The 16,257-nt window shown below is 39.6% G+C and overlaps 1 protein-coding gene across 7 annotated transcripts in view; it reads right to left on the bottom strand.

Moving 5' to 3' along the window:
- The window catches only part of NCOA7 (nuclear receptor coactivator 7), an 89,148-nt gene that overhangs the window by 15,204 nt on the left and 57,687 nt on the right, over positions 1 to 16,257 (bottom strand). For 6 of the 7 annotated variants that reach the window (XM_027631476.1, XM_027631471.1, XM_027631482.1 and 3 more), the window contains 6 exons: positions 9,765 to 9,844; positions 8,795 to 8,902; positions 7,269 to 7,370; positions 6,078 to 6,203; positions 3,579 to 3,763; positions 1,090 to 2,156 (listed from right to left, as the gene is read on the bottom strand). In XM_027631476.1, coding sequence (XP_027487277.1) covers positions 1,090 to 2,156; positions 3,579 to 3,763; positions 6,078 to 6,203; positions 7,269 to 7,370; positions 8,795 to 8,902; positions 9,765 to 9,844 — 1,668 coding nt within the window. The remainder of the gene's footprint in view (positions 1 to 1,089; positions 2,157 to 3,578; positions 3,764 to 6,077; positions 6,204 to 7,268; positions 7,371 to 8,794; positions 8,903 to 9,764; positions 9,845 to 16,257) is intronic. The other variant, XM_027631510.1, reaches the window with a different exon arrangement.

Below are 16,257 nucleotides of genomic sequence, written 5' to 3'. Positions count from 1 at the left end.
AGGGGACAGTGTTTGACTGGGTCCTGGAAACCCATCCAGCTGAGGGGTAATCCTTTACGCACACACACAAGAAGCCTAATCCGTTTCTCAATTCTGATGGTCAGACAGCCATATAAGCACCTTTTATCTGCACAAGTCAGGGCCAAGCCTAAGAGCAGTTTAAGCTCCTCAAATTGCTAGTGTGAAAAACCCCTGCTTAATAAACTCTAGCCTTAATCACACTGAAGTTGCCTTCTTCATTTTAGGAATACACATACAGCCAAATACAACTAGCAAGATAAAAACCCTTCTGAAAGAAAGGAAAAATCATTTTAAGAACTACTGTTTCTAAAATAAAGACTTCCACTCTAATCATCCCCCCCACCTGATATGGATCAAGGGTATGTCCACAGGTTAATTAAATTACCAAGAGAGGAGCATCAATGCTCCAGGACACGCTAGCGCTTGGAGGCACTGGGTAGAAATGGTAGTATGCATACTATCATTGTGTGCATACTATCTGAACTAAGATTTCATTTTGTTATATGCTTTCCAGTAGTAGCCTGAATTGTGTGATAACACAGTAACAATCAGTAAAAAAGATCAGTCAGTAGGACTCTGCATATATTCCTATTTATCACTTCTTTAAGGGTTTTCATAGCATGAAAGACACCTGACATACACAAACAGCGTCAAGAATACTTTGGTAACCTGCCTTAGAGCAATGCACTACTACTTTGGATACTCTCAGAAATACACTGACAGACTTCCATAAGCCAACAGATGCAATATAGAGTGACAATTCATAGACCATGAAGTGTCCTTGTCAATAGTTAAACTGGATGACATTTCACTGTCCTTCTTAAACCCAGCAAACAGAGGTAAAGATATATAAACAGTGATCACTGGATATGGGAAGAGCACACAAGCTACTTATCAAACTAGAAGCTTAGAGAATTTGAAGATAACAGATAATATAAAAATGAAATATACAAGAGTAAAAAAGAGACCAGGGAAAGAGGAAATTTAGAGCAGAATGCAATCAATTCAAAGGTTACCATCGTAATGCTGTCCAAGTCTCAGAGGAAATAAGGATAACCAGAGACCTACCTTCAATTGGCACTTGAATTTTCTGCAGCAGCCACAGTCTGATTTCTGATTGATTGTCTAACTGTGTTTCTTGACAGGTCTTGTCTATAGCTGGTACTAAGGAAGAGTCCACAGACTCTTTCAGGTCCTTTTCCTCTGCTGCTGCTGAGCTGATTTCTAATGAAGGTGCTTTCCTTTCAACACAGCAGGAATCAAGCTCCATACTTTTAACTGTATGGACTTCATTAGCTTGGGACTTTGAACAGCTAAGTGTAAGGTCTATGCCAATTGCTTTATTGTTTTCACCTTTCTGGATTTCAGCCTTGTGTAAGTCTTCAGATGACTGAGACCCATTCCCATCTTTATTGAGGTAAAATTCAATAAGTTTATCTTTCTCTAGCTCTTTCTTAGTGTCCAATGCATTCTCCACCTTACCTGTCGGGGAACTGACACATTTGTTTACTTCTGGAATAACATCTTGCTTTTCGCACAGCTCTAAGTCTAAGTCAGCTTTAGGTTCAACACTGTCCTTTTTTTCCAAGGAATCAACTGTCAAGTGCTCCTGGACTTCTGTAGTAGGTTTGGTTACCTGCTGCTTAGTTCTCCCCAAGTCCCGGGGGTCTGCCAGCAAGCCTTCCATTACTGAGACTTTCCTGTCCAATCCTCTATCCATATGAGATGATGTCTTTTCCAGCTCAATGAAGTCATCCACTCCTTCTCCTAAAAGCGATTTTTCTTTGGTTTTGATATCCGAAGCATTTTTTTCCCCAGAAGGGTCCTTGGCACATGGATCCACAGTAAACTTTTCCAATTGTTCAGTGGCAGTGATGTTGTTGGGAAACTCCACAGAATTTGATTTGATTGAGCCTGTACTCTCAGATGACTGAAGAACTTCAAAATCAGCAGACTTTTCCTTATCTGAAGGCTTCATCTGTTTGGAGCCCAGAGCAATGGATGGATCCCCATTCTGTTGCCTCTTTTCCTTGCTAAGGGATTTGAATTTGCTGAAAGGATTGATATCTTTCTCAGAGGACAGGTCTTCCCATTCTCCTGGCCTGTACAGAGGACAAAGATCCTTTGGTATGTCACTGTCAGGGGAAATGATGGATGTACATAGGATGTTAAAAGCAAAACGGAAACAGAAAAAAAAAACTGAAAGGAAAAACTAAATAATATACAAACTTAAACTGTGACACTCAATGAAAAATTATTTTCTCCAAAATAAACACAAAATTTTGGAAATAAGTGACTTTAAAGAAAATGGAGAAAAATGCTGAAAGGATAATACCAAAATAAAATGAGTAAACCACTTGGCAGAATATGCCACATGGGTGAAGAAATGGTACACGTGTAATAACAATGTGCAAGTCAACAGAAGTTCAGTAACAGAAAATCACAGGACATGTATTTAGCTGCTGGAATTTCATTCAAATCATATTAATACTGTAATTTCCCAAACCTGACAATGAGTCAACCTCTACAACCATCCATGTTTCCCTAGTCAGTACAAACGTATTTTTGAGAAAAAGCAAATTGGAGATAAGTCATGTCCTGTTTGAACATATTTACTGCAAAACAGTAATAGGCAACAGAATTGGTGGTTTTTTCCTTTTATTTGTCTCCATTACTCAAAGATACTGTTTCAATGCAGCTTCCTCAAATGTTTCTTTTTAAGGCAGGACAATCACAAAACGTTTCAAAATGGAAAATTTTGAAAAAATCTATCATCATAAAACTTGAGCTCTTCATTACTGCAAAAAAGTCTGAGGTGAATGAGAATACAAGATCCTCATCACTTAAAGGTTACTAAGAAGTTACTATACACTCTAGTAATGAGCATAACAAGTATCTGCAAAGTTTTTCTTGAAATGAGAAAATGGAGGGAAGATGATGAATTCCACTGATCAAACAAGTATTGCCTGTAAGAACAAAACTTTGCTTAGAACAAATACATAAGCACTGCCTAGTCTATGCATAAAAGAAAGTAACTCACCCAGAAAGTCTATTATGCATTATAGATTATAACTATCGATGCATTTCTGGTTTGAAATAGAAGTATTCCATAGACTGGCATTTCTGTAAGTCCTGAATATGGCAGTTAAGGTGCTGTTATCTTTAAAAGTTTTAAATACTCCTCTCAGAACAGTCCTAGTAACACAACATTGGTCCAAATCTAACCCTATTTGCTTCCACTGAAATAGCCCTAGAGACAGGTCAGTGCAAGGGCCCAGGCACAGCATGACACCAATGCTTTTACTAATTACTGGTTTGTACTGGTCTCCTTTGCACTTTGGTTCTCATATGCATGATCGATTTGCCTTTAACTTTAGTGTTCTAAGAAGACAGTGGAACAACAACACAAGTGAATCATTCCTTTGCTGGCACTTTCCTCCCCTGTTTTTTACTCTGCTGCATTAAAACTCTTCCCCTCCATTCCCCCTCCCCTGCCCCTTTTCCATAATCCTTACTGAAAATCTACAAATATAAGTTCAGGAAAGAACACTCCTTACGATGGTAATGCATCTTTAATCTTCATGTGAGAGATGTCATTGTAGAGAGCTATTGAGACAACCTCCTCCATGGGGCAGATGAGCCCATATTCTTCACAGCCATTCTCAATTACCAGAGGATCAGATTTATGTGGGTCAAACATGATATTGTTTGGAGTTACTATCATGACTCCTCCAACTACACCCTAAAACAGGAGAAGAGAGAGTGAGCACATCACATATAATGCACTTATCATTTATTATTGGATTTTAGGCTATTATCCTAAAAAGTAAAACCTCTTTCCTGCCTCTTTATACTGTGTCATGCAATCTTTGCAAACAAAACATTCTGTTTTCCAATTGCATCAAGTCAGACATTGTAAGAAGAACAAAGAAAAAAGTGTCTCAGTAACAACCAAGTTCTTTGCAGGTAAGAAAGAACATCTGAATTATTCAACTTTCAGCGCTGACTACTACAAGATAAAAATGTGACTGTTAATCAATCTCTAACAAAATAGATTAGTGGATTTATTTTTTTAAAGAAGGATGTAGTTTTTTATTCTAAATGCAGCCATCTTCATTTGATACATGAATTTACATGCAACCAGCACACCTGAATGCAGTCTTACTCATGGAAATGTCCAGGCTACTATGCTAAGCTACACTATAGGTCTCCTTGATCTAGTCTCCCAGAGGTACATGCAAAAAGCTTCTCTATATAGGGATCTGATACAAGAGATCTTCTCTCCAAAATAGAAGCAGCTTCTACTACCGATCCAAGCGTATTTTGCACAGCTGTAGAGGACATATTTAATTCTTCAAAACGTGCTCTACCCATGAATTTGAAAGAGGCTGCATCAGCCATTACTCAACATCAACTCGTGGCAACTGACCATTTTGCAAGATTTACAAAGGAGATTTCCAATGTCTCTCTCCTGCACCCTCTCCTTCAGAGGAGTTACAAAATTCACCAGACCAACTCAGAAGCTGTGTGTAAATCATGACAACTGACAAATAGGAGCCACAGATCAACTGGAGTGACTCACACTGCAGATATTATTAACTATTCAAGGTCAACTGCAAGGCAAGCCAAGGAAGTATCACAAATAGGCAGGTAAAAGACCACAAGCTTGGTTTGTTTTTAATGAATAAGATATCAAGCTGATGGCTTGGCACTAGCAAGTGAGTACATGAACGCCTGCTCCTCTGTAAAGCAAAGTCCGTATGTATTTCACATTTGCTTTTCCTGTATGACCCAGTTCACAAGCCTGGTTTGTGTTTGGGTCAAAGAATCGAAGCCAAATGCAGAGACATGTAATGTAACTCTAGCATAGCCAGAAAAGCAATACATCAATAGGCTGTGCTTCCCACTGCGGGAAGCAAGGCAACAAGGGATTTTAGCTACGCTGGCAAAGAAGCCATCTCATTTTAAATTGTTCTGACTGCAAATTACTTTTTCAGTCCTGCAGCCATAAAACTGGCAATCTGTATCCTCTGCACCTAACAAGCATCACATACAAAGTGACAGTATTGCCCTAATTTACATGCAAGACACCAAGTAGTTCTCTATTACTTTCTACAAAATAGCAGACTGCAAAATTGCAGAGTGGTTAAATACAGTCTACATCCACTGAAGCCAGAAACTGTAGGTGTAAACACATCCATCTTAGTCAGGACTAAGGGAAAAAATACGTTGAAATGACAATGATTAGCATATCCAGTGTCATAAATTCCAGAGAATTTGAAAACCCAAACATGCAGATATCTAACTGAAACCAGAGTCAACAAGAGTAGATATATCAAAGTAGGCGGTTCAAGAAGACAGTGTCTTGCAACCTTGAGAAGCAAAGCAGGTTAAAATACTACCCAAGCTTTGTGCCTTTGCTTCTAAAACAGCTGCTGTAATTTAGGGTTTGCAGTCGTGGTGGGTACACATATATTACAAGAATGCTTACACAAAACAGAAAGAAAAGGTTGTATAAAGCAATATTTATCTTTTTATTAGGGCTTGCACAACACTAATTAGAAAGTGCAGAAGCAACATGGACATATTTGGAAACACTGCTCTGGGAATAGTTAAAATTTATCTTGAAGTCATAAATGAAATAGATTGGCATGTACTCATTTTATAAAGCTGTTGCACAATTTAATGGAACTTGGACAACTAATCCTGACATGTCATAATTCTAAAGTGCAGTTTTCTTTCTCTATGCACTCTGTAGCAATGCACTCTTACACAGATGATTGGTAAGACACAGTAATGGAATAATGACGGGTAGAAGAGCTATTCTTTCATAAAGCTATTAGCATAACAAATTAAACAACTGAAAGAACAAAATTATACAGCATATTATCACAGTATCAATAAGCACAGCAGTAACAGATAAAGCCAACATAACGTTTACATTCTTTAAAAACATGGAGCACATTTGACTCCCCCACTATTCATCTCTTACTTATCCAAAGAAATTTTGCTTTTAAAGAATCTCAAACAATGCCCAAAAGTCAGGTTTCACCTACCTTACCATCTGTGAAGTAACGACAATTCATTTTTAAAAATTTGACAACCACAGGCTCATCCTCTTCTGAAGTAGAGGACAAGACTCTCTCAACTGGTTTGAAAGCCTTTCTTGCCAAATCAGCATCCTTAGAAAAGAAAAAGTTCAGTGCAGAGCAACAGGATCAGAATACTATACTTTTAGATTTTGAAAAACTAAAAGGCCAGGTTCAAACAACTATTTTCCTTTTGCTTAAGGAAGAAAAGCAATGGTTATGTATGTATGTATGTTCACTTCCCACAGCACCCTGTATGGAAAAAAACACTTGTAACATTACAAAAAAACCTCCATACAAGCAACAGGTAAGAAATTAAAAAGACCCAAGGCAAGTCAGTTCACCAAAATTCAGTGATGCACTCTCATTAAGAGAGAGCCTGCCCTGCCACAATATCTACACTGAAGACCTCTGCTCATAGAGCACTAGTGTGATTCCCTGCCCAGGTGGCACAGAGGCATAAGGCTAAGGTTAAACACAGTTATTCACTCTAAGCTTCTCTCCACTTTCCTTTTCATTAGTTATGGATTTGAAATAACTAATTACTTTTACATCAGCCAATATTAAAGATGTTAAAGGCAGCTAAACTGCCTAAAACTACTGTCTAAAAATCATCATGGCCAATCATCCTTCTAAAGAAAATGAAAGATCAACTGTGCCAAGGCCTTTCACAAAGATTAAATCCTGCAGTCTTGTCTAAAGACAAGTCTTTATATGGGTACCACCATAATATGTTTAACTAGAAAGATACTGACTGCTCAGAGTAAACTAACAGCCTCTCTGTTCAAGGATCCCAATGCAGGATTCAAGACTCTGGACCGCAGAGCAGCATAAAAATCTCCAGTGTGAAACACTAAATAATTTTTCATATTTGACTTTCTATTCTTTAAAAATTACACACTGGACTATTTTCAGTTGTTTTGATAGACTCTGGGCCCAGTTGAACTTGTAACGGGTTCCTAAGCTCAGACAGAATTTCCTTACTTTGGAATTTAAGATATGGTAAATTTTGTAGTACAGCAAATTAATTTTACACAATACACTACACACAAGGCCTGTAACCTCAAAAAACCTGCTATTTACACAGCCTTGAATCTCAACTTCAGAATCGGAAAATATTTTGAGAGTTTAAGACCAGTGAACCCATGTTTGACTTACAGGGAGTTTGTCATATTCAGCATCTGATGACGAAGGAGAAACAGGAGCACCAGGACTAAAAGACGACAGTCTGGCAGCACTTGTCTCTGGCACAAAGAGAATCTAAATACAAACACATTTCAGAACAGTAAGGCACAAGTTGTAAAAGGTTATTCAATATAAATACTACATTCTTCTAGAAGGACACCACAATATTGATCACTCATTACTGCAATGCACTCCTTAACAACTACTTATTCTAAAGCCCTTCGTAGGTGATGATAGTGGGGCACATACAGGTCTAATTGCAGGATCTAGCTCTACATTTTGTTTTGCAGCACAGGCAAGAGAATAAAACACATTCCACAGATGGGAACCTCCTTTTTTCCCCCCTCAGATTTGCAATCCCAGGTTGTCTTGCAACTACCGCCAACTAGAAAACAAGTAACTGCAAAATTACTATTAATAACCATTAACTTGTAAAAACAAATTCTGCTCTAAAGTGAAGGCCATTGCTGAAAAAGAGGGATTTTTAGTGCTAGAAGTTTATAACACTTCACTACGGGTTGTCTGTTTCCAAAAACATATTTGCATCTCCAAATCTAAGAAAATATTCTTTATATGGAGCAGTATTTTAGCATATACTACAATTGTAAGAAAAAAATCCCAAATGTACAATGCTAATATAAGTGTATATAAAAATGCAATGCTTTGTTTGAATTTCCACATTCCCTCACAGTGAACATTACAGATTTTTAGTAGAAGAGTACTAGAATTGCAGTACACCTTTGGACCTCCACCCCAAATAAAAAGAGAGTCATTTGTTCCAAGTCTCAGAGCAAAGAAAGATATTTCTAAATTTAAAAAAATGTTCACAGTTTAGTTTTAAACTAAAAATGTTCAGAAAAATGAAACTATTTTCCTTATCCCAGCTTTTGTCTGCTGGGTATTCTTAGGTAAGTCAAGCCATCTCTCTGTGCCTCAGTTTCCCAAATGCAAATCAGGACACTTGAATCTCTTCATGTCTGTGAAGCAGAAGTAGAGATCTGCTCTTCATGAACCAGGTGTTAGTCTCCATATTTGCCTTTCCGATACTTGACCCTCCTAAAAAAATTCTCTCTCCATTTATTTCTTATCTTACAGGAGACTGACTCATTCCCAACATAATGGCAAAAAGCCATTTCAATTTCTGTATCTAACTTTGTAATTCTTTAATGCATTATATATTGCATTTATTCAGACTTGCCAAGAATTCAACTCCCTTGCAACAACTGTATTACCTTATTGAGCTTTTAGAGTCATCTTTAAGCTTTAGTGACAGCACATAAATAACAAGCCAGATATGGCAATTACAAAGCTCTCCCTTCCCCCCTACTCCAAGTAATGATCTACTAAGTTTCACTTTGAGGGAGGGTTTTAAATTACTGCCCCTTATCCTTGTATCCAAGTGCCTAAAAGACATAGCTAAGTCCTAAAAAGCTTTTAAATACACAGCAAATAATAATGTTTCAGGTATTAAAAAAACCCCAAATAAATAAAAGATTTACCTGGCCTGGCACAATGGTCTGCGTGAAAAGCTTATTGAGTTCCACAAGCTTGTTTGGGGTGACGTTAAACTTTAATGCTATGCTGTTTATGGTGTCCTGATTTCCAGCCTGAAGAAAGAGTTGAAGCTTAAGGTATAGTGAAAACATTCAGCACACCCAGCTGAACCAAAACCCACCTAACAGGCTGTTTTCAGGGAATAGACTTGATGACCTCAACACACCCTCTATTTAACAGCTCAAGTGATAGACCAGCATAAAAAAAAAGACAACTCTTCTCTCATACTATACAGTAGACAAAGTGCTGAGGTGTTACAGATGTCCCTCTCCTTTCCTGTTAAAACCTTAAAGCAGCACCACTGTATTTAGAACTGGTCTGACAAGGAGAGCAAGGTCAAACACTGCAAAGTTCACTACACCTCCGGCAGTCACAGCACATCAGGCATTTGTGTTGTTCCCAGCTGGGACACTCACCTTCCACAGCAGCTCTGCAGGATAGAGAGTTGAGTGCAGTCCCTGTTTAGGGTCCTGACAGCTCACACAGACTTTCTGGGCAGAGCTAGTCCTCTGAGCTGCCACAGCAGCATGCTGCTGTCCTGCTCCAGTATAGCCAAAGAGGTCTCACCATCTTGAGACCAAGCACAGGCCAACCACTTGATGACCTTAGCAACACTGTGGGAATGGAAGTATTTTTCAGAATAACAAAACAATTGCTCTACTTGAGAGCTATAATGTAGAAGTAAAAATAGAATTGGCAGCTGCAAGAAAAGACAGAGGACCTGGGCTGAACAGATTCAGGATGTCAGCCTAGCTCTCCCCATACAACAATATTTGGAGCAATCCCTATTGAGACAGGTGTAAACTTCAAAATTATTTACTAAGTGCTTTCAGTTTTGTGCCACTGCCTCCCTCTTGACCTCAACAGCTCCACTTTCAAAAAGCAGATATGAACACACCACAAACCAATACTTACAGTGTATTCTATGGTACCATGGGGTTTCTGGGAAACCATTTTCTTCTCTTTCTTTTCATTGGTTTTGTTTTGATTGTCATCTAAAGAGCAAAAAAAAAATTCAAGTAATTGACTTTCAAGATTTTTGTCTTTCAGCATGTTTTGAAAGTGATCTACAGGATGTGCAAAAAGGAGCTGTGAAAAGGAACAAGAGAAGACATTAAAAATACCTATTAGGCCTTAAAATTGCATTGTAAGGCAAGCAGAACTTCATCAATTACAGCAGATTTAGTAATCATTCAGGAACTCTGCAAGAGTAATGTATACATGATACCATATCAATACAGTACTGCTCCTATGTTTTCCTCTGTGATTCCTACATAATTCAGGTGTTGGATGCAAGTACTTTGTACCAGCAGATGAACGGATGCACCGCTATTACCTTGGTACAAACACAACAAATACTGGTTAATCACCACTTCACCACAAGTACATTATATTTAAATACTATTTTAAACTCTGAATCTAAAAGTATGCCAAGAGTTCTGCAAAACATGCATGTATACGGTCAAGCATGAGAAAGCACAAAGCTCGTGCAGATGTTTCCTATCAGCTGCAGTACAAAACACACTGCCCTTGCAGAAACCCTTGCAGGACCCAAAAGGCACTCAGGAGCTCTCAGCAGCATGAGATCCAGTGTAGAGATTTCCAAGGTAGAGATTTCCAAGGCAGAGATCCAAAGTAGAGATTTCCAATTTTTACTACAGCAGTTGGTGAGTGAAGCCAAGGATCAGGCATGATGCCAGCTGCCCAGCCAGCCCCAGCCCCATGGGTCTCGCCTTCCACAGCCAGACCCGGACCCACACCCACATACCTGGGGGAGGTGAGGGCAGCATGCAGCCCCAGCTCCACGAGTGGGGATGGGGCATGGTGAGGCAATTCATGGCTGCCCCGCTCGCCCAGCCTGATCGCCCCAACCCCTCAGGAATGTCCTGCTGCCTCCGGCAGGTTGCTGCAGCCTGAACAAGATGGGAAGAGGTGAGAAGACAACGCAAGGCTGGGCCCAGCAAAACCAGCAGCCAGAACCAAGAGCCCAGAGACGCTGTCCTTCTGGGAGGACCGTTCCTGTGGTCCAAGCTGGCAGCTCTGGAAGATCAGGAGGGAAAGGACAGGGAATGGCAGCACAGGGCTTCTGACTTGCATTCAGGCTTTGCTGCAACCTTTGCTATTTCCAGGGAGCAAGAGGCAGATAGTAAAAAGAAGGGCGAGGACTGGCCTGTCCCACTGTAATGTACACAAGAAACAAGGAGGGGTCGAGAATCATGCTGCACTTGATCCTTCTGCCGGCCCATGTCTACAGCAAGATTAGTGCTGTGGAGCTGCCGCAGTGTCTCCCAGAGGCTACTGGAGGGACTATCTCCTTCAGTCAGAAGAGCCCTGAACACACAAGAGCCCTGAACACACATCCAGGCAGTACTGCCAGCTTACCCCATTCCCCACCTGCCAAGGAACGCAGTCACGAGAAGTGCACTGGTTAGGGATTCAACAGAGGCAGAAAACATGCAGGGACCTAAACATACACAATTTAAGTACACGTGGATAGTACACATGGCATGAACGACAGAGGTAGAAAGAGAAAGATCAGGATGATGCTGGCTTTTCTCTAATAGCATTTTGGGACAGAGCATCAGTCATCTCAGATATTTCATCTCCGAGACTGGAGACCCACAGTGAAACTTTTTCTGACCATTTGTATTTTCACCATTGTTTCACCAGCTTCCTATGATCAAAGTCAAAGCAGTCTGTGCTGAAGGATGGAAAAATAGGTAAAGACAGCATTAGCAGGGCACAATATTAAACTACCAGAAACAAAATAACAATATGAAGACAAAAAAGTGACAAATACTGGATGTTTTCTTTATCCATTATCTACACACAACTGCCAATATGTCACAATGCTGCCTGAAGAAGTTCCCCCAATTAACAATGAGTGAGTATACATTCTTTTGTGCTAACAGGAGGTACCATTTTGGTTACTCCAGGATAACTAGAACTACATATCACACCCATGCAGGCAAACCACCTAAGCTGTTTGCAACCTATGACTGGAGAAAGAAAAGAAAGGTTTATAGGTAGACTTAATCTTCTAGTAAATTATTTGGTCTAACTGGAAAAAGTAGACAAGTTTTCAGATATTTTAACCTTTACTTATATCTGAAACAGTACACAAGGTAGGAAACAGTTAAGAGCAATTATTTGACACTAACTAGACATGCACCAGTATGACCTTGGAGGTGTGGAAATAAAGTAGCCCAGACAGATGAAAGGAAGAGAGACTTTGTACCTGTTGAATGTGAAAAAGTTTAAGTCTGGGTGTGGATGGGAGAAATAACAATATGCAATAAAACCAGTTTCTCTGAAGAGCTTATGATGTTGGTTATAGCTAAACATTTTTTGTTCCAAAGCTTTGTCTTTGGAAACTGTGACTGAGAGCTGAGCATGACAGCAACCACTATGCCACTGTGGCAAAAGATGACCACAAAATAGCAATACAGACAACTTTCTCCCCTACAGTTTCCTCCCTGGGAGATAGGACACCTCTCTCTCTCTCCCCCTCTGTGAAATACACTGTATTTTCCAGGTCCCCCTAATTGCATGGACTGTAAAGTTTGGAGATTAAAAAATACTATCCAGTGAAAAGCTGTAACTTGAAATGCTGTGTTCAAAGGAGACATACAATATGCTCTAGTTCTTGGCTGACAGGACTGTGAGTCTATTTACTAGGGTCCTAAACACAAGCATAGTGCAATACAGAAGAGTGAACTAAATATGCACACATAGTTGAAAACACCAAACCATACAGACAAGGAAAAAAGTTCAAAAGACAAGCTGAGTTTAGACTAAACATAATACAGTCCTCCTTTTGCCAATAAATGTTAATAAATTCTAAATAAGTTGAACAATTGGACACTTGCTTTTCTTGCACATCTATGTGCAAGAATATATGTTGTATAGCCTGTTTAGCTACAGGCAAAAAGAAGCAGTCATAATCTGTAAACTTACTTGTCTTCTGAAACCAAAATCTTACACTTTCTGTTTGGATGCTTTTTTTCTTCTACCCTCTACTCCCTTTTTTTTTTTCCTACCCCAACAACAAGGAGCTCTGAACACCGTTCTTACACTTTAGCCTAACTACCAGGCAGGCTTGGGCAATCCAAAACCACATCATATCAATTTCAATAGTGCAAAGTCTTAACTAGTCTATATTTTTAATTGTGCATATAAAGATTTAAAATCATAAATTAAAAAATTCAGACCTTCAGAATAAAAAATTGCAATGAATCCGTTTAATTTGACAGGTACTGCTACGCCCCACATACTGTACATGTAGCGAGGCCAAGGTCACAAATTGTGCTCTACGTGAATGGTTTACAGCACAGTGAGTGGGAAGCCTGGCTAAGCACACCACCACATACTATCTCTCCAGTTCCCTTATCTTCTCTCATTTCTCCTTCAGGAAGCCAATCTTTTTCTGACATGATCTGAAGGCAATAGCTCTAGTCGTAGTCCCAAAGGCACTCAGAGCATATGCAGGCATGATGGAGTCCCTCAGAAACCACATTTCTTTCAGGCAGAATTAGATGAAGAGCTCCACAGGCTTTAAAACAGCTGTCACTGTCTACTTTTTCAACATTTGCTTAGTGGTGAAATGACTCATGGTTCTGCCTCCCAAGTACTTCTGCACTGCATGTACACTGGAGATGGGATTGCACAACAATGAGAAGTTACTAGGTGCTAATGCAAATTTGATCACACTGCATTTTTAGGAAAAGGGCAGTGTGGGTGGACTGAACCTCTCTGTGGTTCCAGGAAACATGCAAAATAAGAATTATGTAAAAAAAAAATAATGAGCAGAGAGAAGAAGAATGCCAAGAGAGAACAGACAATGAAATACAGGCCTACTGAAAACAGACAGGTCTAGAATGGGAATTTTTCTGCTCTTAAAGATATATTTGTATCTCAGTTTCCTAGCAGACTCTTCACATTTCATTTAGCAGTGCTAAGGGAAACCTTACAAAAACCAGTTACCTAAGAGTAATTTGGACAGCAACTATTGAAGGAGTATAATAAAGAGGTTAATCAGTTTATCATCCAAAAGACCTTGACGCATGATAGGAGAATTACACCTCTGCAACTGTGTAAATAGCTCTATAAGTAGATAGAATAGGTCAAGGAGCATCAGCAGACTCTGGGGCTGCCCACACTGATGTACAATACCATCACCACCAGTGTTACAGACTAACCTGCTGCCAGTCAAAATCAGTGCAAGGTTTCACAGTGCTGGCAGTGAAATGCTGAAGAAAACAAGGGGCCAAAGGACTGACCATTTCCCACACCTGGCAAACAAACTCAGTATCCTGAGAGGATAGAGGCAATGGCATACTTAGTGCAAAAGTCCAATTTACTTATTAATCTCTGTCTTACCAAAGACTTAGGTTGTATGTAAATAAGATGAATCTTTCCCCTGACTAGTCCCCTTGGCTTCTAGAAATCATAAATTTCCCAGAGTAGAGTAGCAGCATTCACTCAACTGCCCTGTCCCTTCAAGACCTCCACACCAGCCCTATGCCAATGAACCCCACGATGTGCTACATAAATTATCGCTTCCCTGATGTGCTACACAAATTAGTGCTTCCCTTCTTGTACTTTATACTTAATTTCACTGATCATCATAATTACTGTTAGTTTAAGGGTGAACAAGTCATCATTCACCTTCTGCATACCATTCATGATGTCATAGATTTCCAAAATCTTTTCTTAGTTATTTCATTTTTCAGGCCAATACTTTAGAGTCTTTCCAATTTCTCTGACCACACAGGCCATAATTCTTGTTAGCTTTTCTTCTCCTACTATATCCTTTTTAAGATGGATGAAGTAAAATCAAGCACAGACTTTTAAGATATGAAAAAAATATTAATTTGTGCTGGTGACATAATAAGAGTTTCCTTAAATCTGTATGTACTGGTAATTTTTCCACATCACACAGCAGTCATACTTTTCCACACCGCTCAGTACGTCATTGCTGGTTTAGGACATTCCAGTCCTACATCTCTATGACAGATGTTAGAAGTAATAAAACTATATTACCACAGTCTAGCCAAACCCCAGGACAAAGGAGTGAAAATCTGCAGGTAGCTTAAAAGAATCTAAACTGCAATAAATTCAGGGGAGAAGAGTTATCACTCAGAGCAACCTAATCAGAGTACTGATAAGAAATTAAGCAAACAAGGCTTCCTGGGGTAGTTCCCTTATCAGTGAATGAGACCTGATACCAATTACGTTGACAGAGATGGGTTTAGTATCACTTAAGTCATTCTGGAGAAATTCAGAAATCTCAAGAATATGAAAGTCCTGCTTGGGATGGTAGAGGAGGAAGACAAATCAGTCTGTCTGAACAATTTTTTCCATTTCTACTTTCTACACTGACTCTTTAATAACTTTCAGCAATTCTGTTACGTGCAGACTAGTGAATAGGATGATTTGTGACTTAAAGCACCTCTCTGTTCTTCCCATGACCCCTGAAATGAACTGAACAGCATTCACATTGCAATTATTAGTTTAAAATAAAAAGTTGTTCTTTCAGGTCCTGTTACGTGTGAGTGAACCCCACCACCACAGGAGCCAGATTCCTGGTTTGGGACACCTCTCACCCACTCTAACATCTCAGCACTTCCCAGAGGATGCAGCAGACTCTGAGACAGACATTATCCCAGCCCCATTCCCCACTTAGGTAGCTGCAGCAGCTAAGGAGCATATCCATAGAAAGGTTTTTTGGCTATCTCATCAAACCTATCTCCCTGAAGAAAAGCAGCGAGTTAGACAGAAACATTCCCTGCTCAGATTTGGGTAGTGTGCTGCTACCATATTAAAAGAAAAGAAAAATCCCTATACCTTTTCAACTCAGGTGTCTGTTTTTGTTCTGCTTCCCACTTTCCCCACAGTCTTCTGACAAGCCCTCACCTTCACTTCTGCATATTTTACTCTACTGAATCATATTCTTGTTTGGTTTCCTCCTTCACTACTGCTGAAGTCCCTCAAAACAAAAAGGCAACTGTCATCCATTATGACCACACCTGCGCTCCTTCACCAGTGAAACTTTTGCCATAGGAAAATAGCAATTCCCTGATCAGTACAAATCAAAAAGGGAGGAAAAGGGAGGGAAGTAGGAAGTGGAATACAAAAAACACCCCCTCCACTCAATTTCAGAGGGAGGTCACACACTCCAACTGTCAGGGGGAAAATATGAACATTATTGTAAAGAAACAGTGAGATGCAGTCAACATCACAGTGCTTTAGCTCTTTAAATCTCAGCTGGAAATCTCTGTCCTGTGTGACAACAGTTGAAATGTACTAATATCAGAGTACTGCTGAAATGGTGTGTCACTGAGCAGCCAGAAAAAAGCACTGAAGAAGGATGACTAGAAGGCTCTTTATACTGAATGTGACGGTCAGA

Source organism: Corapipo altera, unplaced genomic scaffold, assembly GCF_003945725.1.
Source record: "Corapipo altera isolate COAL_440 unplaced genomic scaffold, ASM394572v1 2b, whole genome shotgun sequence".
Taxonomy (NCBI): domain Eukaryota; kingdom Metazoa; phylum Chordata; class Aves; order Passeriformes; family Pipridae; genus Corapipo; species Corapipo altera.
The sequence above is the reverse complement of the archived record's forward strand: the minus strand, read 5'-3'. Positions and strand labels throughout refer to the sequence as shown.